Source organism: Solanum stenotomum, chromosome 5 (assembly GCF_019186545.1).
Source record: "Solanum stenotomum isolate F172 chromosome 5, ASM1918654v1, whole genome shotgun sequence".
In the NCBI taxonomy this organism is placed as follows: Eukaryota; Viridiplantae; Streptophyta; class Magnoliopsida; order Solanales; family Solanaceae; genus Solanum; species Solanum stenotomum.
Genome location: NC_064286.1, coordinates 40,575,653 through 40,600,303, shown reverse-complemented (window position 1 = coordinate 40,600,303; position 24,651 = coordinate 40,575,653). Strand labels below are relative to the sequence as shown.

Genomic DNA, 24,651 nt, shown 5'->3' with positions numbered 1-24,651 from the left:
TTACTCCCTCTCCCCCTCCGTCCTAAATGTGTCTAGTCTCTTGTTTTTCCTTTCCTCCTATCTAACTCTAGGTGGCAAATGTACTATTTTGGCTGACTACTATGGTCAACTCTGTGATCTAATGACATTGTTTGTGCCTTGTCTTGTATGCTTTTATTTTCTCTATTACTGCTTACTTGTGTATGTACTGTGTGGCCCATGGCCCTGAATTCCTAACGTTTTGCATGCAGTCTGTGTATGTTTACTGCTACTCTTTTTCAATGATGTCAAAAGGGGGAATATATTGGATAACTGCTGTGAAATTAGAGTCTAGTAGAAGATGGGGTTATTGATAGGGGGATCTGGAATTGGCCATATGTTTTGTGTTTAGTACAACTGGGAGGGAGATTATTGATAGGGGGATTAATGTTTTTGATTGCATGAATGTTTAACTCATGTGAGGCGCTTTCATGATTGTTTGTCATCATCAAAAAGGGGGAAAATGATAAGTCTTAATGCTCCCAAATGTTTTGATGATCTCCTCACAAATGCAGGGACCCGGTCCTCTGTAGAATATGTCCGTCCAGGTCCATATGTTATATAGTTGGAAAGTTGTCCGCATCAGAAGTTGGTGAGGTCATCAGTGTACTACATCAATCAAAAGGGGCGAGGTTGTTTGTCCGATGTGTATTAACTCTTGATGTTTGATATATTTAATACGACAAACAACAAATTATTCATTCATGCAAAGAGAGATATTCAAGCTTCAAAAAACAGCAAGGGACCTCATAGATTACCTAATTGCTTTCTGAACCAGCTGTTACTTTGATTGCTTGTATTTGTGCTTATATTGTAGGAATCGTTTCGCTTGTGATAGAAACTTTTCAATCTTGGGTGAATCATTGTAAGAACTTAGTTGAGGGTAACTTCGTGTCCACTACTAGAAAAGTGTGAATTACATGGGGATATTATCTGGGGAAAATTGTCGCAGATAATACTTGCAAATTTTCTTGCGAAAAATTTAAATTCCTCAATATTAGAATATATTACCTGTGAAAATTATATTCCCAACAAATTTCACAGCGAACGTTGGTATCATTTTGCACTAAATTAGTTCCTACAAAATTACCTAGGGAAATATATCCGCAGGAACAATATCTCTAGCTAAATTCCTAGGTACATGGACCAATTTTTTTAAAAAAAAAATTTAATCTGTAGGAAAATTCCAGATTGTCTAAAAAATTATTTTTGGGATTTACCTAGACATTTTATTACCTTGGGAAATAATTGGGGATTTAGGAATTACTTGACCAATTATCTTTTAGATGATTGGATTCTTTTACACTTATAATTTTTTTGGATAATAGACCAATTAAAAACTCAATTAGGAATTGAAAAGTGATTGTAAGACCCACTAAGATTCATTTTCCTCTCTCTAACTCACTTTACACAAACCCACTAAAGCTTCTCTCCAAAACTCACATGGAGATACAATGGTGGAAACGATCTGAATCGGTGTAGCCCTAAGCTCCAAGCTCCAAGCTCATCCAAAGCTCATCTCAAAACTCTTCTAGCAGACCTCATGCTTCTCTCCAAGTGAATTTTTCCGAAGTAAAGGACTACATATCGAAAGATTTTTTGTCAATCTACCCAAAAATTGAGGTTAATCTACAAATTTCAAGCTCTGTGAGGTTAATCTGTAAATATTTGTTTACTGTTTTAGTTTGGATGAAAATCGAGTAAATTTTTTTGCAAATCAAAGCTCTTGCTTAAATACTTGGAGAAGATGAGTGAATGCCATTATTATGTTTCTTTTCTATAGCTTATTGAATTTTAATATCCTGCAAATGATGTTTGTTCTAGAATCTCTTCAATTTGTTCTCATCTTCAAAAAAAAATTAGTTGTGAGTTTATGTTTTACAATTAGAGACGCCCTAATGCATGAAGTGATTTTGTTTGACAATTAGAGATGTTGTCAACACCTGCTACTACTGGCTGTCTATTACGAAAAACCTTAATATTTGCAATTTTACAGTATTGTAATGTATAGTTTGGCACTATCAGCTAGTAGCAATAGAAAATTTTCAAGGCATTTGTCTTGATCCGTTCACCTGAAAGCAAGAAGAAAGTATCATGACATCACGTGAAAATTGAAATTAGTATGAAATTATTGATTAACAAAAAAAACTGATTTCCTCTTTTATAATGTCATTTTGTGTCGAGTTATACCTCTTTCGGATGCTATTTATTACTGACAAAAAATTAGGTGTTTGTTTTGTCTGATGGAATTTAGTTTTCTGCAGCTGATGATCTTCCAACAAGTATTGGCTTTCTAGGTCTTGGAATTATGGGCAACCCAATGGCACAAAATCTCATAAAAGCAGGGTATGTTCCCATTATTACTTTGATACACTAATTTGATGGGTTTCAATGAGCCTTTGCTTTGTGAACTTTATAAATCACTGGACAACGCTGTGATGTGACGTTTGGAATAGGACCAAGAGCAAATGTGAACCTCTTATCTCCTTGGGTGCAAAGTAAGTATATGCCAATTTTGGTTATGCTGCAGACTTAAGTTTGTTTGTGTTGGCCTCCAGGAAATGTGTGTTTAAACTTAGATTACCCAACAATGAAGTAGACAATGGTAATCTATGCTAATCCTTAACAATTGAAAAAAAAAAAAAAGATCTATGCCTATGCTTGTATCACCTTGTATGAGATCACTTAAAAAATTTCTTGACTGTTGTTACTGCTTGTACTTGAGGATAATTTGCATTTCATGGTAACTTGTGGTTCTTTGGATAATTTGCATTTCAAGGTAACTTAAGGTTCTCTTCTGCAGATACAAATCATCCGCTGAGGAGGTTGCAGCATCTTGTGATGTCATATTTGCCATGCTTGCAGACCCCGAGAGTGCAGTGAGTTCTGAGTTTATTTAAGTGTGATTCCTTGTCTTTCTATATATTTGATATGTCTAGTTAACGTCTAGAAAGTATTACCTTATTTTTCCAGGCGAATGTTGCTTGTGGAAAATATATGGAGCTACAAAAGGAATGGGTCCAGGAAAAGGGTATGCTTTAATTTCTCTCCTCTGAAAATTTAAAGGTTTGGACTTTACAATTGTTTTTTAAGCACTGAGTGGCAGTTAAAGAACTCTAGTTAGTTTACTGTTAGTTATGTGATTGAGTTTGAAAGTGATTCTAGTCAAGAAGTGCAGCAAATGCATTGTTGGTTTTGTTAATTCGAAAATGAATTTTCTTCCTGCTGCTTATTATCTTAGATGTCTGTCTTAGTTATATCTGGAACTGTGAAGTAATATGTATCGATGTATTGTACTAGATGAGGTACGTTCACGACGGTGAGAGATCATATATATTATCTAAACAAAAATGAAATGCGAGCTTATTTCATCCGTTAAAGAATCTCCTAGAATAACATTACCATTTGCAACACTCTAACAATTCTCAAGTGTCTAATGCAGGTGGTGTGAGCTTGTATAACTAATGCAGTTTTTATTTGCTATATACATAAGAAATTCAAATGGCTCCCTCACTATACTTATGTTATAAGACGTAATTTTGAGAAAATGGCATCTGCAAGGATGACACAAATTTTTCAAGATGTTAGGAAAACTTGCCTCTGAAATCAATGAAATCACACAAAGTGAGACGTGGCTAAGGTTGTTCTTGGAATCTGTGTGGTGTATCAAGTTTATTCATTCATAATTCTGGTCAGGTTTGAACGTATACAACGCATCATCTTCAAATGGAAGCTTATGATGAGGATGAAGTGGTGATGACTTTGATAGCGTGAATGACAGTGGTTCTGCCCATGACTCTAATAGCGTGAATGAAAGTGAGGATTGAGATAGTTGATAGTACTATTTAGGATTCAAATTTGAGTTGTATTTTGTTTTTGTCCGTTTAAGAATCATAAAATACTGATCTTGCGGGTTTCTTTTCATAGAAATTATAATTATGAATTATATTTTTTGTTGAATGAAATTGATATTTTTTGTTAGTTCTTGCGGGTTTCTTTTCATAGGAATTATCTTGAGCAATATTTTCATATATATCTGCAGGAAATTTCCTTTTGTTTCACAAAATTTTATCTCCAAACGCCTACGGATTTACTTGGGAATCTTCATAGGGAATTGCTTGAGAAATATATCTATGAAAATCCCCAAGAAATTTCATTTTTATAAGAAATTTTGGTAAAAAATTCGCAAGAATTTTCGTTATGTATTGCAGATAAATCCACAGGTAAAACATGCGAATTTTAATTCCCCAGGTAAATTACCTAGGGCTTGTATAAATTCGCAGGTAAGATTTACCTACGAAGGTTTTTCCATCAGATTTTAGTTTGCGATAACATTCGCAAGTAATCAAGTTACCTGCGGATTTTACTATGTTATCCCTAGGAAAATCCCCAGGTAATCAGTACTTTTCTTATAGTGGTCTTACGTCAAAGTCTATATTAATCAGTTGGGCTAGTATAGTGGGCAATGCAGACATTGCTTTGGCTCATTGAGTGATAGTGTATTACTTAGAATGGAGATTAGGAGGTTAATCTCGTGTGTGTTGTAAACTGGGTTTTACTTTGGCTTGTGAAGTTTAGTAAAAGCAGTTTGAAAATCCTGTGAGACATGTCGTGGTTTTACTCCCTTGAGCAAAGAGGTTTCCACGTAAAGTTGTGTGTGTTATCTTTACCTTCACTGTTCATCGTAATTGTGTTAAGGACCTAGTCCCATCATAATTAGTGGACGCATACATTCCAACATCCGTTAATATAAAATCCTTCCGTTTTAAGGAAAAAAGAATCTTTTAGAAAAAAAAAAAAAAAGGAATCACACTTGAAATTATGTTTTGAGATCTTATATAACTCAATTATCCTACTTGAGACTTGTTGTCACAGTTAGAATCATGAGATCTGAGGGACTTGGATAGATATTGGAATTATAAGTACTCCATTTAAATTAGTGCAATAACTTGTGCATTCACTATCACGATCGCCAACAGCAATAGCCATAAAACTAAAAAACCAAAAAATATATAATACTATAGAGAACCTAACCTAACCAAATTGATTTAGTTCTTTAATTTTAGCTAGTCTTTTATTTGTTTTTCTTTTAAAATATGTATATTTTGATTACATACGAACTTTCATTCAGTCATCATGGTCACGTTTTTTGTTAGGTTTCTAGTTATACTCAAAGGAAACACAATTAATTTTACTCCCTCAATATATATATATATATATATCATCTAAAATAGTTAATGCTAATAATATATATATTTGAAAATCGTCACCGCTATTTTTCGAGTGCACTAATAATAATAACAATAACAAAAACGATTTTACAAAATAACATCAACAACAAACTATTAGAATAACTAATATTATATTAATGTGATCCAACCCACCTAGTCACCCTAATTAACAGAATTATTTAACTTACATAATATTTTAAATTCAGCTGTTTGATAATTAAAAATCTAAGAAGGTGTTAATTGTTAAAAATTGGTTGTTAACTTGGCAAATCAATTAATCCAAATCAGTTTGTAAATTTCAACTACTCCCAAGAATTTGAAACTTATCAACTTGAAGGGACCTATTTATTTTGAAGTTCTTGGTCCATTTCTTTTGTAACTTTTGGTTTTCCCATTAATATCTTCATATAAGAAAACAAAAAATAGGCCATAGGTGAACTACCTCTTATTTTAATTATTATATATATAAGAACAATATATATTTTTCTCCATTTATAACTTTTGTATTTGGTAGGTGCACCTTTCCCGCCTAACACTTGCATTCGTTTGGCCGCCAGTCTTAAAAGTTGTAATTACTAATATATCTTCCTAGTACTTTCTAAGTTAACTGAAAACATCCCTAAAGTCGGTGTAAATTAATAGTTTCATCCTTGACCTATTGACAGTCTTAATTTTATCTACTAACTGAACTTAAATACACCCCGATCTTGCAACATGAGTAAAGTATACCCTTAAATTCTTGCCAAGTTTAAGGTGTATTTAACACTTCTCTCGATTTTTTATTAAGAGTTACATGCTCCTATAATAGTTTGAGACCACTTGCTATGTAATGTGGTGGCAAATCGAGGGTGTAACTAAATTTAGTCAGTCAAATAAAAGGGTATGTATTTTTAAGCTGTCAAGAGTGTTTTCAGTAGTTTTCTCAATATGATATGTTCCAGAAATGAACGAACCAAAATAAGAAATAAAATTTATGTCATAGTCCATAACTTTTATTAAGAGTGTATTAATTACTTAATTGATTTTCCAACTTTAGTAAAATATAACATCCATAAAGCAAAAGGTTAGCATGGGCTTGTTTATGGTGTATATTAGTACTTAAAACTCATTTTCATATATTCTAATTTGTGTTTTTGTTGTTAAGATACGTTAGTAATAAAGTTGGAAAATTAGTATGCTTTCTGCCTACCTAAATTTCTGTGAATAATTAAGGTTGGCTGCTCTTCAGATCTTCAATCCCTCATCTTAAATTGTGGTAAAAGATGTTTAATTTGTCAAATAATCTTAAGCATGTCACTTTGTGTAAATATGTACATTAGTTTAACATTATAGAATTTGAATCAACATGTAAACAACGCAACCTAGAAATCAAAATTAAGCTGAGTGTGTAGAGAAAGATAAATTAAAGAAATTGAGATTGCCTTTCTTAGGGTAGATTTGTTTGTTAGATTCATTTCCTTACTAAAAAAGTAGTAGCTAATTACAACCTAATATAATTATATTTTCTGATTCTAGAAGTATTTGATTATTAACAAATGAAATATGGGCATGCATGATGATTGTTTTGTATATATGTTGATCCAAAATGTGCTTCGTATTTACATATATATAATTGGAATTTGCATGTTTATTAGGCTACATATGATAAGAAATTAGGTACTCCCATGAGTGTCCTAATCCTTGTAAGAAAGGGTGTGATGCTTGGGACTTGGTAGTGCACATAAGTTAAATCAATGCTTTTAAAAAAAAAAAAAAAACTTGGTAGTGCACATGAATTTTTAATTGGTTTTTTTTTGTGTGCATGAAATAAAATATGATATATTGAATAATCACACAAAGATCCTCTTGTTAATAAAAATTAAAAAGGTTGAGTTGCAATTAAATTTTAATTAATGAGAGTCTTAAGATTGGAATAAATAAAGGCAATTAGAGAAGTTGTAAACTTGAAGAGAGAACCAAGATGGGTTGTGGTGCACTGGTGGGAGTACTTCACCCTTAATCAGAGGTTTCAGGTTCGAGCGTTGGGTATGGAGAAAATCATGTTGGAGTGCCACACCCGAATGGGCCCTGCAGAGCACGATCCAAATTTAGTCGGAGCTCCAATATGGATTCCGGACACCGGATGGGAAACCCAAAAAAAAACTTGAAGAGAGAATATAGAAAGGAACCTGTAATTGTATTTCATAAAGGCCAAGAATGATTATTACAATTGAATAAATACTCAAGACTCAACATATTTAGGAATGGCAATGGGGTGGGGCGGTTGAGCTTAACCTGCAAAATTTTTAATTCTCCCCTCCCTGTCCCGCAAAATAACTTCTTTTTTATTTTCAACGCGTTCAGCATAGTCTGGCCCCGCATGAACCAGCGCCGCATAATTTTTTTAATATTTTTTCTAGTTAAGTTTGATACTAAAAATAAATTCATTTTTTCATTAAGTTGTATTAATTTAATAGATAATGACTTTACAATTTTGTTTTTAGAGGTCAATCGGGAAACATGTAAGAAATTATATTATTTTTTATTGAACCAGTTTCATTTAATATCTTGAATATTTTAGTAGCTTTAAAGAAATTATCTTAATAATAATACTCTATCACTCTTACATGTAGCAAAGTCAAAATTAAGCTTGAACCCACATAAATCACATATACCCGCAACTTACTCTGCCCCGCATTGGTTTTAAAAAAATCCACTTTAGCCCGTCCCGTACAACCTTAAACCCGTCCCGTCCCGTGTAGCCTTAAACCCACCTCACCCTATTGCCATCCGTAAACATATTCGCTAACTAACTATTTTGTCAATTCTAACAAACGGTCAGATCCATTTAGGGATGGACGTTCGATTCTTTGATTTTGGAAAAATACATATACAACGAACACTGAATCAAATTAATTCTATTCTATTTGATTTTTCCAATTTCAGTTTGATATTTCTAAAATGTTTTTTTTTCAAATGCAAATGAGAAATAAAATGAGGACACCAACATGGGTTGTGGTGCACTGGTGGGAGTGTTTCACCCTTAACCAGAGGTTTCGGGTTCGAGCCCTGGGTATGGAGAAAATCTTGTTGGGAGTGTTACCCCCGAATGAGCCCTGCAGAGTGCGATCCGGATTTAGTTGAAGCTCCAATGTGGACTTTGGACACCAGATGGGAAACCAAAAAAAAAAAAATGAGGACAAAATTATCAAAATGTTTGACCTGAAACAAATACATTCAACAGTGCCAAGTTAAACAATTTGACAAATTTTCCGACAAGCTTATTGCGTGCTTCTACTCATTACCAATAATCTATAATTGGAAGTTCAATACCCAATAAATTTAAGATATTAAACTTCAATCCAATACTGTAATGTAAATGGAATACTTACTATAGTAACATTTTTTTGTTCTTTCACGAGAAAAATAGGTATTACCATGTGAAGTGACTACTAGCTAGCACCGTACACTGCAATGAAAATAGATTTTATGTAAAAGTACCTCGCAAAGTTTTACACTAGAGAATCGAACCATTCTTCGTAAATGTATCAGCTTGGATCGGGTAATGTCTTATTTGCTCATGTGTTTTAAGGTCCATTCCCAATTGTATGAAGTGTATGGGATGTGATATAGGGTCATAAGGGAACTCTAGCACTAAGTCGAGTTCATAGCTTTCCTATCGGCTAAGTTTACGCATGAGTTTTTGCAATCTCTCACTATATAAAGTATTAAGTGGCCCATGACAAATCAAATTAAAGGTCTACAAGTCTTCTTTTCAGTACCATCAATTTTGCATCAATCAGAGTTCAGAGTAAAAAGTTATGCATGTTTTACTGAAACATGTATGGATTGTGAAATTCGGTGATGACATCCCTGCCCATTTGGTGAAGCGCCGAATGTTTTGGTGTATGCCGAATTGGCCCGAAAACCTTCCAAAACTGTTTATTTTGGCGATCTCTAAAGCCTCCTTTTTGTGATCCGCCTAGTATTTTTGGTGATGGGACCTCCATCTCGCCGATTTGGCCAATGGGAATCATTAAAAGGTCGTTTTCTTTTATTTTCCATGTCTTCTTATGTACCAAAAGGGGCATTCTTGATCTCTTACCCTCAATTTTTCAAGTCTTCTTGTGTTCCAAGAGGGGTATTCTTGACCTTGTGTCATGGAAGTATTATTAGCGAAAGAGTTATATTCAGGCAGTAGGTATTAGTTGCATCAGGTGAGTATCAACTCTATCAACTGAAAACACGTGAAATAGTTGTATCAGCTGAAATTATATCAACGTGTGTATTGTGTATTTGCTACAAAATGCAAAATGAAGCTACATTTCATAATTTTTTGGAACTTATAGCTATGTGTCGTAAATACAGTCTATAATATTTGTCACAACGCACAATTTTTCCAAAAAATATTTAATATGTATAAGTAATCTATTCAAAAACCGACAAACAAAAAAAGTTATGATCAGGAACTCATAAACTAAAAATCTTGGCTCGTCTCTATTCCTTGTGATCCGCATGCAATTGTGACCAAAATTTGACCCACAAACTATTTTGTTTAACAAATTTAAAATGGTTTCAAAACTTAAACACACTAGCACAAAAGTATGATATTTGTTCAAATCACCATACTTTTTAAAGAGTAAACATATAAAATTTTAAAAGTTTGTTAAACTCTCAACATCACTGCCTAATCATATCTTACTCTATAATTGTTCAACTTGTCAATTTTGTTCTTCCTCATTTGAATTTAATTTTGTGGTCAAATCTGAATATTGCTGGTTCAACTAAATTCATTGTTTTTCACACAAATTATGTAAACATAAAAGAAATTTTAAATACACACATGGTTTTGAACCACTAACTCCTTTTTCATGTTTCATAATGAGTACGAATGTAGTAGATGATTACCTACTTTGAAATTTCTCAGTCCTTTCTGTTTATATATATAATAATTTGAGCTAAAGATAAGAATAGCCCTTGATTACGTAGTCCATGCTAATTTGATATAAATTTAGCATGTTTGAACTAGTGTTGTTAGAGTTAACTTAGAGATAAAACAAAAGCGATGGCGCCACAGGTGAAAGCTGATGAATTGGTGCCACATCCAGTGAAGGACCAATTGCCAGGAGTTGATTATTGTGTTAACAGCAACCCTTCGTGGCGTACGTAATTTGTGTTACACATTACTTTCTTGATCTCAACTAGTTTAAGACTGAAAAGTTGATTGATTAGTTGGCCGTATACATACATGTTAATTTTCTTGATTTTTATTTCATAATTTTGTTCACTAGTTTTTCTCAGTTGAGCTAGTAAAGCTTCCAGGGTCCTGCATTTTATTGGATTTGCTTACTTTCAATCCCTCTAGTCTTGTGAAAACGTGACTCTCTGTTTCCATTTTCATTGCCTGAAGAGCATGTGTGTTGTTTGGATCCTTTTAAGTGTTATGGTGTTCCTTGAGTTCGGGTTACCTATTCAAATTTCTGTGAAGTGACAGACAAAATATCTAGTAATCAAATGAAACAGATTTGAATTGAACAGAATGGATCATATAGCCTGTGGCGGATTCAACCATGAGCTTGTGGGTTTGGCAGGACCAATGATTCGAGGTCGAGCCCTGTATATGTGTGCAAGAAAACAAGAATAAATTGAGTTAGATATACATTTCAAAATACACTCTCTCAAGAACCCGTAGGATTGTTATGCATTTTGATCATCAAAGGGATTAGAAGTTCTGATTTGATCACTTTCATACTCATGTTACCTAATTAAGCCTCGAGTTTTTCTTTGTTTAAATGCCTAAATGTACGTTGAAATCATAAGTGGAAAGCCAATACAAAATTTTATGTTGTCCTCTTCGTGTGATCGGAAGACAGAGTACAAGCTGTTGACTGTCCACTTCTCTAAATAATATGCAGCGGAGGCCATTATTCTGGGTTTTCAGCACTACATAGTTATGCTGGGAACTACTGTCATCATCCCGACCATCGTTGTTCCTCAAATGGGTGGTGGAAATGTAAGTATTTACTTTATCAGTAATTTTGAAGAGCAATTTGGGTTTACAAGTTGGGCACATGGAGTACTAGTGTACTTACAATAGTGGTTTCAAAATTATGTCTTTTAGGAGGAGAAAGCTCAAGTAATTCAAACTTTGCTCTTTGTTGCTGGGCTGAACACTCTTTTGCAGTCTTTGTTCGGAACCCGGCTTCCTGTGGTGATAGGTGGATCATTCACATTCATAATTCCAGCTACTTTTGTTGCATTATCAAGTAGATACAATACATATCTTGACCCTCGCGAGGTTGGCATATTCCATCTTGTTGCATCAGTTTCCTGTTTTTATGTTTGAGTTTGATCCCTACTTTGTTTTGATCATTTTCTTCAGAGGTTTATACATTCGATGAGAGGAATGCAGGGAGCTCTGATGATTGCATCCATACTTCCCATATTAATTGGCTTTCTCGGACTCTGGAGAATTGTCATAAGGTGTTCATTTTGCAGGATTTATCCTTCATTTCCATCCTATTCGTGTTTGTATTGTTAAGAAAAAAAAAGTCTTATTACAGCGTTGTTTAACAATGTAGGGTCCTATCCCCTCTCTCTGCAGCTCCACCGGTGTTGCTTGTAGGCCTTGGCCTATATACGCATGGTTTTCCGCTTGTAAGACTTCTGATTGTTGATCGCTATCGTTTAGATAGGCCGTTGATGCCTTTCACTAAGTATAATTGGTTATATACATCAATAGTACACATGTAGAAGGCCTCTAGTCAATTTGTAACATATTTTATTTCCATGAAGTAGTATCTATCTGTTTTTCCTTTTTCATCATTGGATTTACTAACCTCTTTTTCATTTCTGTTGATTCAGCTGGCAGAATGTGTTGAAATTGGTCTTCCAGGGTTAATAATACTAATATTGTTGTCTCAAGTAAGCCATTTCTTTAATAAACAGCATTGAGTTTCCATACAGATGAATTTCTTCGAATGAATTCTAATAGTTATGCCAGTAGTCTAATATATGGGAAATAAATGTCTGTGCAGTACATTCCTCACACGTGGAAATTAAAGTGTCCCATCTTTGAACGATTTGCTGTCCTATTATCAGTTGCTATAGTGTGGGCATATGCAGCAATTCTCACTGTGACAGGTGCATACAACAATAGACCTCCACAGACTCAATTCAGTTGCCGTGTGGATCGGTCTGGGCTCATCAGTGGAGCTTCATGGTATGCTACATTAAACTTGCGTTTTAGTTAATTCATATCCTTGTCCTTTAATGGTATTGATTATGAACAAAATGATATCCTGAAGTGGTAGATATTTGAAGTATAAGATCATTGGTAACGATAGAAGCTTAGTTTCGAGGATTTTAGGTCAACTACAATTTGATATTGTGTTTAACTTCTTTCCTCATCGAACTCTTCTCTATAGAGTTCTAAGTGATTTGCTTTGATTTGGTTCTGCTTTCACTGACTTGCGGAAATACAGGATAAAGGTACCTTATCCATGGCAATGGGGTGCTCCGAAAGTTGATGCTGGAGATGTCTTTGTAATGATGGCTGCAGCTTTGGTTTCTCTTGTCGAGGTCTATATACAGTTCTAACTTGGTTCAGGTTTCTCTCTTGCTAGTAATAACTATAATGAAAAATATAATTGTTTTCCTTCGAGAAACAGTTTTTCCATGTATAAGATACATAAAGCTAACAGATTTTTTTTAAAGATGTCATTTATCCTTGTTAGGCACTAAACTCTGAAGTCTTTGATGAGACATCTTTGTGGAGAACATGCTATAGAATTTTCTATTAAGTATTCCTATTGTTGTTATTTCGACAGTCTACTGGAGCATTTATAGCAGCTGCAAGATATGGAAGTGTAACACATACACCGGGTTCAGTAATTAGCCGTGGTGCTGGTTGGCTGGTTCGTAGATGTACCAGCTGGATGATATTTACACTTGTCGTCGCTGATCTTTCTTCCATTGTAAAATTTCTCTGCTTACATCAATTTGCTTTTCGTGACATCCAGGGATTAGGCATTTTGCTGAGTGGTCTATGGGGAACTGCAAGCGGATCTACCGTCTCAGTGTAATACATCTACCCCACAGCATCTAATTTCAAACATCATTTTTTCCTACAAAGCGCTTAAAGTAGAACATTTACTTTGTGCTAAAGCTCTTACTACTGTCCTAATCAAGAGCAAAAGTTAGGTCGGGAAAGAGGGATTACAAGTATTATGAAACTAATTGTTCCAGTCATTTTGTAGTCTCTATAAAGTAAATCATCGCTGAGAATTTCATGCGAGTAAAGTTAAATAGTTGACTACATCATCTAATATTTTTCTCTTGTGATCTATGCAGTGAAAATGTAGGTCTTTTGGCAATGACTCGAGTTGGAAGCAGAAGAGTGATTCAAATGTCTGCAATATTTATGCTTTTCTTTTCCGTGTTAGGTAAGTAAGATAGTCCAGTAATTTAAGAGTAAGAACATTGATAAGCAAATCTCTTGGGCCATTTCTCCTCTTTTTCTTAGACAACTATATTTCTTCTCTTCTCAACTCATCCTATTACTACTTTTCTTCGACAAAAAAAAATATTTACAAGTCCAAATTTGATTGAAAAACTTAGTCGTGGTAAATCAAAGCCAAACACATCAAAAAGCCGACTTAAAATACAGTAGTTGTGTAAGTGTAAGAGATGTTTTTGTCTTCTCAACTTATTCTACTACTCCATGCTTCTATCTCACAAACTCCAAACACCAAACCTAAAAACTCTACTTAAACATACAGGAGAGCATTAGAGGTAAAGTTTTACATCGATTAAATAAGGGTATCTGCAGTGATCTATCAGTATTTTGGTCACTTTATCCCTCGTCTTAAGTTAATCTCTTTGATGCAAAATTCGTTAATAGAAGTATTTTACGGTTTATACTGGTGAATCCATATCTCATTTCTCGTCTGTGTAATTGCAGAATTTCAGTTTGAGACTAATTGTTGAACATTTTTGTCCATGAACAGGAAAATTTGGAGCTGTTCTGGCTTCCATACCGCTGCCAATTGTTGGAGCTTTGTACTGTGTCATGTTTGCCTTCATGTGTATGTCATTGCTTTCAATATTTCTAGTGTAGTCTATATATGGTTCTTCAAGAAATTTCTGCACAAACACCTCTCAGCTAGTTTTTTTTGGTTTTGTGTAATCTAATTCTCGATCACCATTCAGATATTAAGCATGGAAAATAATCAACATCAAAAACTAGAATTTGTGCAATAAAAATGAGAATATACTTGTTTCATTCAAGGTGTATGCTGTTTATTTTGCCTTATATTCTGACGTTTGATCGGTTAATGCAGCTTCTGCTGGTCTTGGATTACTTCAATTTTGCAATCTCAACAGCTTCAGGACTACATTTATATTAGGTTTGTCTATCTACTTGGGTCTTTCTGTGCCACAATACTTCAATGGTTATGTGATAACCACTGGTGATGGTCCCGTTCGCTCTGGCTCTGCCTGGGTAAGCACCACATGTGTCATATTCATTTTCCATTCAATGCAACAAGTTTTATATATATGTAACTGAATTGAATGACAATAATTTTTGGCCTTTAAACTAATTGCAGTTTAACAAAATAATGCAAGTTATCTTCACGTCTCCGGCCACAGTGGCAGGAATTGTGGCATTGTTCTTGGACTTAACTCTTGCTCGAAAACATGTCAACACCAAGAAAGACAGTGGAAGGCATTGGTGGGCAAAGTTCAAGCATTTTGACAAAGATCCTAGAAGTGAAGAGTTCTATTCTCTCCCTTATGGGCTTTCCAAGTACTTCCCCTCAGTATAAATATAGTACCACTATTTTTATGTTTTAAGGAAAGAAATAATACATGTCAATTGAAGTGGCGCCTTTGGAATGTGAGCAGGGCTCCTAAGTGGCGTGTAAACTTTTTCTCGTAGAGTACCGGACATGAAATGATATTTCATTTAATATTTATGTAGAGTATATGCTGCTGCTATTAGATGGTCATAATTGTAAGTTGTAGTCCATGTTTTGTAAGTTATGGCCGATGTTCTCCTTTATTTTGTTTAATAAAACTAAGACGAGATAATTTCAAAGAACTCCCTCCAAGTTTGGCTTGATAACACTCATCTTCTTTGTCGTATGACATTACTATATGCTTACTTCTCTTGTTTTGATATTCTTTTATAATATTACTTTGATTTATATATTATTAATATAAAGTAATTATAACGCTATGAATATACCCTTTTTGATGTATAGTTTTTCATCTAATACTCCATTTGTCCTTATTTATTTGTTCATATTTCCTATTTTAGCTGTCCCTATTTACTTGTCCATTTTGACAAATCAAGAAAGGACAATTTTTTTTTTGCCTATTATACCCTCAATTAAGCTTCTTGAAAATTTCTAGTAAGCTGTAATTCATCCTTTTTGGAACCAGACAATACATTTATTATACTTGGGGAGTTACATAATCCTTTTAAGTTATCCATAAAGCATTTCATTAATTTATGAGGGAAAAATTAAGCATATTGCAGCAGGCAAAATTGATTTGAACAAATTTCCTGAAGAAGGAGAAGAGATATTTTTTATAACAAAATATTTTGGTGGGAAATTTTTAAATGTTACAAAAAATTGTAAAAGTGTATGTTTTCCTCCAATTTATTTCACTTGAATTCAAAGAAGTGGTTGTAATTTTGAAGTGAAAAGTTATCATAAATACAGTAAATAAACTTATTAATTTCCCAGAGCATTGATTAGTTATCTTGAGTGAATTTATTTTGGAATTGTAAATTGTACTATGAGGGTAAAATTGTAACTTCACTATGATAATCATTGCTGCCTTAATATGTGTGTTATTTTTAAAGTAGACAACTAAATAGGGACAAAGGGAGAATGTTCTAGGATGAATAAGACATATATAAGAACACACTACCAAGTTTGAAACTTACTTTCAATTCACTCTATATGTGTTTAAGGAATAAGATCCCTAACCATGGACTTTGCTTACCCATAATTGGACATGCATCACAATTGCTAATTTTTTTGTGTAGTTTGACTTTGGCAGATCAATGACTAGCTTAATTAAGTGTGGCAAGTTTCTCAATGAGACACATATTTGAATGATTAAATTTTTTTGTAACATATTCATAGATCTTTAGAGATAGAGGCAAAACATGTGTTCATCGGCACTTTTAATGGAGTCCAGAATATATACATTTTTCTCTCTACAACTATAGGCAGAATAGTATTTTTAGAGATATTTTCAATGCTATATTCTGTTTTTAGAGATATTTAGATACTGATTTGATTCAAGTAATTGCACGAAAGAAGGAAAGAATGGATTTTTCCTAAAGTCATATAGCCTCTCGAAGAAAACTAAAGGCGTCCCCATACTGTTCCGCAAGACTCTACTAGACATGTCCTCGTGTGATGAGATCGTTGAACTTAAGGCTCTGATACCAAGTTTGTCATGACCTAAAACGAGTCATGAGTGGTACCCCCACTTAACCTCCTAGGTGGGCGAAGCAACGAAATCACACCCCTACTTATATTAATTGTTCAACTTACGAAATACTAACCATAATGCGGAAGCTCAAATCTTATTAATGTAAGGAATACAAAATCCACTAAAGTCTATTAAATATCGTTTTCCGAAACCTGAAAGTCATCACATCAAGGACATCTAAACCCCAAATACTAAGTCTAAGAGTATAAAAGACACCAAAATAAATAAAGTAGTTTGTGTCGGAAAACTAAGGACATCATGCCACAACCGAGAGAATCCAACACGAGCTAGAATAAATAGCTCACCCTGGAATCTAATGTGTTGGAGACTAGCTAGAGCTGAGGGTGAGTCGAAGTTGCGGCCAACTCAAAATAGTTAATGTAATGTAACTTAATGTAAGTGTAGTTTCATACTATTGTATTTTCTGTATGCAGGGAATCAATTTGTATGTGTTAGATCGCCCGTTCGAACCGTCGCACGTGCAGTTACATGCAAATCAAAACATAGTTAATGATTTGAAGGTGAAACTTACATCGATCTAGTTCAATTGATTTAAGGGTACCTGTTTCGGAGTGTATACCCGAATGCACGAGTGTTGGGCGTAATTATTATATTCATTAGTAACCTTCTGCAATTCATTGATAACCATATCTAGAGAATTTTGTAAATAATTACAATTAGGACAATCATGTTGTCTTACCTCGCTTGATTCTCCCCTTGCCAGATATTTGTTGTTTCGGCATGATCTTCTTCCAATGCGTTTTCATTGCTCCACTCTCCAAGACTCTTTGGATCCCCATTCTTCCTATGGCTCCTTCTTTTGAGTTCAGGACAATTCTGTCTAATTTGGTAGGCTTTCCATTGTAATAACATTGATCATCATTTTATGGTAGTCATTATTCCTGTAGTCTTGTTGGGGTCTATGTCTTCTTTGTCGCAATACTTGTCTGACTCTCCATTTTGTAAGAGTCATTCCCTCACTCTGAGATTCATCAACCTCTTCCTCAATGTCAGAAGTTCCAGCAGTAAATATTCAGTGTTGGTGTTTCGTACAATTGTAACTACGAATTAAGTTTTTTTTTTTTTTACCCTCCCTAGGAGCTCCCACCTCTTTTTGCTCCCTTGGTGACTCGAACTTGCAACCTTTGGGTTGGAAGTGAGGGGTGCTTACCATCCGAGCAACTCCCTCTTGTCGAATTAAAATTTTTTCTTTAACATTTTTTGACATTTATTTTTATCGAATTTGTAAGTAAATTAATACTTTAATTATTAGCAAAATTAAAATGAAACTTTGTGAGTCGCTATGAGTTGTAAACTTTTTTGTTATTGGCCTTGATTGCCAAAATAACAATTAGCTTTAGTAAATAAAGTTTGTTCGTTTTTGTTAAGTTTGTTTATCGCTTATATATGCAAATTATTTTATATTCATACGAAGCAAATATAATTTTAATGGACTTATAAAATAGAAATATGTATAACCCTCACCTTTAAAATAAACAATAGAGGAAAATAGTTGATATATGATGTATGTTCATTTTTCTCAATTACTTTGTATAAATTTATCATCTATTTCTTACTATAATGAATGTATATGTCAATGAATAATAAGATTATTATTGTTAGAGCGAAATATAGAAATTAAAAAAAGGCATTGAGGCAAACGAGAAAGTACAAAAAGGTATTTGAGGCTTTTCATGGGACAAGAACATTTTCTTCATTGACCTAACCGAATAAGATCAGCATTAAATATTTTCATAACTCAAACACAAAACTTAAAAATAATAATATGATTTTTTAAACTTATCTACTCAATGATATGGGATACAGACGCAAAGTGCGTGCCCAAAAACTAGTATATTATATTATATATTATATATTATATATTATATTATTAGAAGTGAAAAGTTCCAAAGTGCAAAGTTGGATTATCATTTTCCCTACACTAAATTAAAATGTAATAAAATAATTAATCTAAACAAAAATTAAATATCTAATATAATAGTAATAAATTATGAATTACATAATAGGGGGGGTAAAATGAGAAGTTCAGCAGTCCTACTCAATTATTATGTGTTGAAACAGCTGAATATTATATTCTTTTTTTAAAGATTAACTCTCCTTAAATATTTGTTTTCTTTCTTTTGATGGTAATGGACGAACACTAAAGTTTTCAATTAATATAGAAGTTGGAACGTATTTTTGCTAATTATGAGAAGTTGAAATGAATCAAATTAAGTAATTGAGGAATATGAAAGAGTTTTTATCATTAAAACTTCAAGAATACACTATAAAAACATACCTAATGTTAGTCATTCAGCATATGCTTCTGTTATTAGGCGTTTTTCTTGATATATATTTTAACTTAGGATTTTTCATGGGTCTGATTCGTAAAAAACAGAATAAATTAGACAAGTACTTCCTTTCTCCAACTTCGCATACTACAAAGTACAAACGAATATAAATAGGATCAACCTCGAATCATATATATTTTAACATGTGATTTTCCATGTCAAGATTACACGACACACATGCTTAATGTCTGGTGTTGCTATATATGTTGTCAAAGAAGCAACTTATGTCGATCGAGAAAAACAAATGAGTACATTAATGTCTTGCAAGGGTGAAACTAAAGAGGGTCACCAGAAAACCACCTATCAACCATTGACAGGCATTGTTCTGGCTTGTATTCAGCAGCTGTATGCCCCGCACCCTAAATAAATTAATTCAAGGAATTAAGATTAAGATGCAATGATGTTGGTTTAGAGTTGTTGCAATATGGAATTGTCCTTACCTTAACAGTTGCATATGTCAGCTCATAATCATTTTGTAAATACTTCATCTTGTATCTACATAAACAAAGTATTTAAAAATTATTAACTATTGATACATGTTAAGGATCGATTGGGTGAGTAAGAAAAGCACTAAGAGAAAGGAACCAACCCTGCAACTTGAGCGTCAACAATCCAAGGCTCCCAATCATCTACAACTGGCAGTTTCAAAGTTTCTATCCATTCTTCCGTGGTCAAATGCGGAACAATCATGTCATGGTCACCGCTATCAAAGTAAAAAAATTGTCAAACAGTCTCGACAGGATATATTATGGTCACTTAGAAGAATGGCGTAACATGAAGAAGGTAAAGCTATCTTGGAGTAATACCTATAAATTAGTGCTCGACAGGATTTGCTGGTGAGATGGCGATGATCATCAACGGCACTTGGGACATCATACACATATGACTCGGTTCTCTCCTTACCTCGATAATGCATGCTTTCATTGCATCTCACCCACTCCAACATTGTTCCCTGGGTTTTTTACATGACCATATCATTCAAAGGTTTCTCTTTCTCGGCTGGGGGGGGGGGGGTAGCATTGGACATAAACAGTAGGAATAAAAACTGTATTTGCATACCTCACGAACGTTTAGTGCTTTCTGGACAGCTTTATCGTTTGCCCAAACATATGAGTATATGTAATTTTTTTCCTGGTTTTTGGGTTTAAAAAGTTAACTCATCAAATTCTTGTATAATATACCAACAGAATTAACACAATACATGATGCTAAGAAGGCCTTGTTAAGTGGGAGAAACAGAGACTTACTCGACACCATGGTCCTGGAATTGGAAATACTGACTGGCCATTTGTAGGAGTTTCTTGGAGAATGCTCATAAAAGATTCAAGGTCACACCAAGGTTCTAAAATATGTGTCCCTTGTATGTTCTTGAGACACTAATCACATCCAATGATTGACTATTTAAGCATAATTTAACTTTGAAGATATCTTAATATTTTATAAGTGCAGAACTTGATACCTTACCCTTTCTACTTTCTGAAGATCACTTAGACATAATATGTTATTTGGATCAACGTCAATGTAGTTCCCATTGCAATTTGCTTTAGTGGACTGCACGGTAACACAACGAAGATTAATTGAAGAATCATAATGAGCTGTAAGTAATTTCTAGTTGAACTACTCTTTAATTCAAAGAATTCACTTTGTTAGCATATCTGGGAGGGGGGGGNGGATTTTTTTTCCATCTACACCGTTGTTAACTAGAAGTTAGTTTCCCCAATGTAGAGTACAGAACATAAGCTATTAGATACCTGATAGATCTTATCTGAAATAAGTCCCATACGATTAGCATATTTGACTCTACCATTGAAGTCGATGTATCTATCTGTTTGAGCATTGCCTTGTATATATCCCTACATTCCAAAACCTCCGGTTAGACAGAAGAAGTTAAAATGAGAAGGATCAACAATAAGAACAGCAAGAATATGTGTGCAACTGAACACAGTGGAGTTCATACTTTGATATTCACTCGAGGCTTGTCACCAAGTTCAATACCTTGAGAGAAAGAAAAAGCTCATGAGACCAAGATAACAAAAAGACTTATCTTGAACTCAGGTACAAGATACAATACCATCGTATATTTTGAGAGTAAGTGGTCCAACAAAGAAGCCTGAGTAGGAACCACCAGTAACATATAGTGGATTCTTGAGATACTCGGGATGGTCCATAAGCCACTACAGCATAACAATTTCAGTCTCATGAATTTACTTATGAAAGTTTCATGGGTTAGATGTTTACCTTTTCCTGAAGCATGAGTATGAAATTCTAACTGACATTGAGACATGAAATGTGAGATAAATAAATGTTGAAATTCTCTCACCTTTCTAAGGAAGTCGTAAGTTAGAGTTACAGAGAGGGTATCACTGCAGTTGTAAGCTTCTGAAGTGTTTGCATATGAGTAGCCTGTGCCAGCAGGTTGATCTATAAATATTATGTTGGCCACCTAGAAATGAAAATCAGATTACGCTTATATAGACGAGCAACAATGAAAACATAAGAAAATTGTAAAAGAGTAAGCTTACAAAACCTTGGTCCAAGAATATGAGTTCAACTCCAATTTCGGGAAATTTCCACTAGAATTTGCATAATCAAAGGTTAAAGGACCTGAAAGAAGCATCAAGGTCATTTCTACAGCTTATTAAATTTTTAGAGACAATAATCCAAGCATGAAGGTCATGAAAACAATCTTATTATTTCCTCTTACACTAACGAATACTTTAATGCATAACTTTATCTCTTAGATTCGGAGACTCTTAACCTGAAATTGATCTTTTAGCCATCGTCCTTATTGCTTGAACCTTATGTACATATATTGATACATAGTGAACATTATTTATGATCCCTTCATCCAATCTTGACTAGTTTTGAATATTTATTTGTCGCAATTTATTGACAACTTTGCTATAATGGTTTTATTTCCATATCCGAACTTCAAAGTTAAAACCATCCCGAATTATGTCTTTGGCAGTTACTGAGTGTCAACTAAACTACTTTATAAAGTGAAATTGCTATAATGGTTCCTCATGTTAGCCTACAAATAGTTTTTAATAATGATAGATTAACCAGGAAAATCTTGTGTGCAGGATATCAGGAGCAGCACATGAAAGGTTATCCAAATACAAGTAAATCAATTAAGCAGCTTAAAAGCAAGAACAATTTGTTGTAATCAATCAACAAATCATCACAGAAGTCAAAAAGGAAAGACGATCAATCTAGAGGAAATCAAGCAATCTAGAATGAAGACACAAGAAAGAAAGGACATGCATATCTGGGAATCAAGAGAAAATCAAGCAATCTGGAGTAAAGACACATGAAAGTCGTCATGTGACTGTGAGAATATAATAATGAAATCAAATTTGATTTGAACTAGTCGTCATTGTAATATCAAACCATAATGGCCAAACCGAAATTTTACATTGAACTACAGGCACACTTTGCTTGAAGATCTTTACATAATATCATATCTCCTGATTCCCCATTTGAAACAGATATTTATTACTTTACATAAACCAAAACACTTTCATTTATTGCTGGAACTGGACGGACGTTTTCACAAGTGACATCTCTGAGACGCTGATCTAATATGTCCTACTCTACTACTACTACTATTCCTCCCTACTATACTCATACACACAATAATAATAATAATAGCATCAAAATAGGAAATAGTACAAATGCCTGATCTGTTTCCTATTCCCACTATCTATTCAGTTTCAACTTGCAGGAGAGTGGACTTCCATCCATGAGTAGTTTAATCGATGTGTCATATGCCTTGGATTATCGATGTATCATATGCCTGATTATCCTATAAAACTTTTTCAGTTAAGATTAGTTTAATCGATGTATCATATGCCTTGGATTATCAATGCAAAGTTGATTTAACTGGTTAGCTTTAATTGCATATCGAATGCCCTAATAGTTAAAATCTCCTGTTCTCCATACACAAAACTTAAAACTCGAAAGACCGGCAGGAGTTGTTGTTGATCAAGTTTATGGAAAATTAAACTAAATTTATGATGACAACAATGCCAACCGTCTTAGAAGAATATCATGCCCTATAATTTCTCTCTATCAAATATAGTAAATTGATTGTATTATATTTGTAGGATATATAATTGATTCTAACAAATTTCGATACTTTTTATATCTTTATTCCTTTCTTAATCATCAAGACTATCTTGTATATATATGTATGCATAACTTCTATCATTAGCTTTCATGCAACTACTTTACACCGAGGGATCGGAATCATACTGATATCTTAGCAGCATAAGGGAAAAAGGGATAAAATTGACATACCCATCTCATAAAAAAAGGTAGATAGAGCAGAGCAACCAGGACCTCCGGTGAGCCAAATCATGAGAGGATCATTTTCCGGATCTCTCTCAGATTTTACGAAGAAATAAAACAACTGCACTTTTCCATCTTCTCCAACACCAATGTAACTGATCAATAAACATAACATGAATTTAGTGTCTATTTATATACGGAATGACAAAATTAATACTACCTACTTACCCCGTTTCGAGTGTAAATGGAAGTTTTCCATCAAATCCAGGAAGAGTCTCAACGATGAAGTGTGATGAGACGACCTGAGATACAAGTAGCAGCAGTAGAATAACAATGAATCGCACCATTGGAGATGAATTGAATGGAATTGGGAAAATGAGGTGATGTAAAGCTTTTGAATACTTGTGAAAAGAGAATAGGGGCACTCATATATAGAGGCTTAACTTCACATGTCCGATGCCTTCACACCAGTTAGGACACCAAATATAATCTTTTGAGTTTTGACCTTTTTCATCAAATTTCTATTTATAGACTGACTACATATGGTATATATATTTAACTTAATGACTAAGATTTGACTAATAAAAAAAAACCTTAATTATGTTTAAATTAATTAATTATTTCCCTATATAAATAAAGCTTTGTTTTAATTATATAGATCTTAGTCATTAAGTACAATTTATGCCCTGTGTTAAGAGTCCGAACACTAAAGGATAATTTTTTGTTGCAAAAATGTCCAAAGGGCAACCAAAATTTGAAAATAATAATAGGTATTTGTGATGTGAAAGACCTAGTGATTATCTCTAATCGATGTCCAAGTAATTTTACATCTGTTGAACATCCCATGTTTGATATAACTTGTATTTGGAATGATTCTTTATCTTTATTTCTTCGTAGTTCTGAAACTTTTGCTAATCACGTTGATCAAAACAAATACCTAATATGTATACGTCAGTAGAGCAATCCCCAACCGTTCAAAAACCTACTGACAGTGAGTTTGATCTTTGTAATACAATATTCTTTTTTAATATGAATATATATTCTTCAAGGGGTGCGGTCCAAGAACAAACGATGTGGAAAAATATTATATGTCATGCTTTCATGGTATTAATGTCATGCCCCGAGCCTACACCCTGGGCAAGACTAGCACTCGAGAACCATTGTTGGCCCCAAGTGAACCCTCGGCCTGGCTAGACTCTCAGCAGAAGACTTTAAGCATTAATAAGAGAAATCAAATGCAACTTTACTCAACTGTCTCAAAATAAACTT

General features: G+C 33.9%; 2 protein-coding genes across 2 annotated transcripts; one reads left to right on the top strand and one right to left on the bottom strand.

The window, feature by feature from the left end:
- The first annotated feature begins 10,208 nt into the window (after positions 1 to 10,208).
- On the top strand, positions 10,209 to 15,328 carry LOC125865287 (nucleobase-ascorbate transporter 4-like). Its single transcript, XM_049545495.1, has 14 exons — positions 10,209 to 10,390; positions 11,144 to 11,241; positions 11,350 to 11,526; positions 11,611 to 11,711; positions 11,810 to 11,885; positions 12,093 to 12,152; positions 12,266 to 12,450; positions 12,713 to 12,809; positions 13,058 to 13,144; positions 13,250 to 13,308; positions 13,581 to 13,672; positions 14,237 to 14,314; positions 14,570 to 14,730; positions 14,837 to 15,328. Exons 1-14 carry the CDS (start codon positions 10,294 to 10,296, stop codon positions 15,053 to 15,055), a joined length of 1,587 nt encoding a protein of 528 aa, XP_049401452.1. The 5' UTR covers positions 10,209 to 10,293; the 3' UTR covers positions 15,056 to 15,328.
- A 3,887-nt stretch (positions 15,329 to 19,215) lies between these two features.
- On the bottom strand, positions 19,216 to 23,746 carry LOC125865291 (serine carboxypeptidase-like 18). The gene is made up of 14 exons (XM_049545498.1): positions 23,611 to 23,746; positions 23,392 to 23,537; positions 21,620 to 21,696; positions 21,413 to 21,535; positions 21,164 to 21,266; positions 21,050 to 21,087; positions 20,844 to 20,945; positions 20,557 to 20,643; positions 20,340 to 20,468; positions 20,153 to 20,224; positions 19,900 to 20,045; positions 19,683 to 19,796; positions 19,534 to 19,588; positions 19,216 to 19,452 (listed from the first exon to the last, which is right to left on the bottom strand). Exons 1-14 carry the CDS (start codon positions 23,727 to 23,729, stop codon positions 19,369 to 19,371), a joined length of 1,395 nt encoding a protein of 464 aa, XP_049401455.1. The 5' UTR covers positions 23,730 to 23,746; the 3' UTR covers positions 19,216 to 19,368.
- Between the last annotated feature and the right edge of the window lie 905 nt (positions 23,747 to 24,651).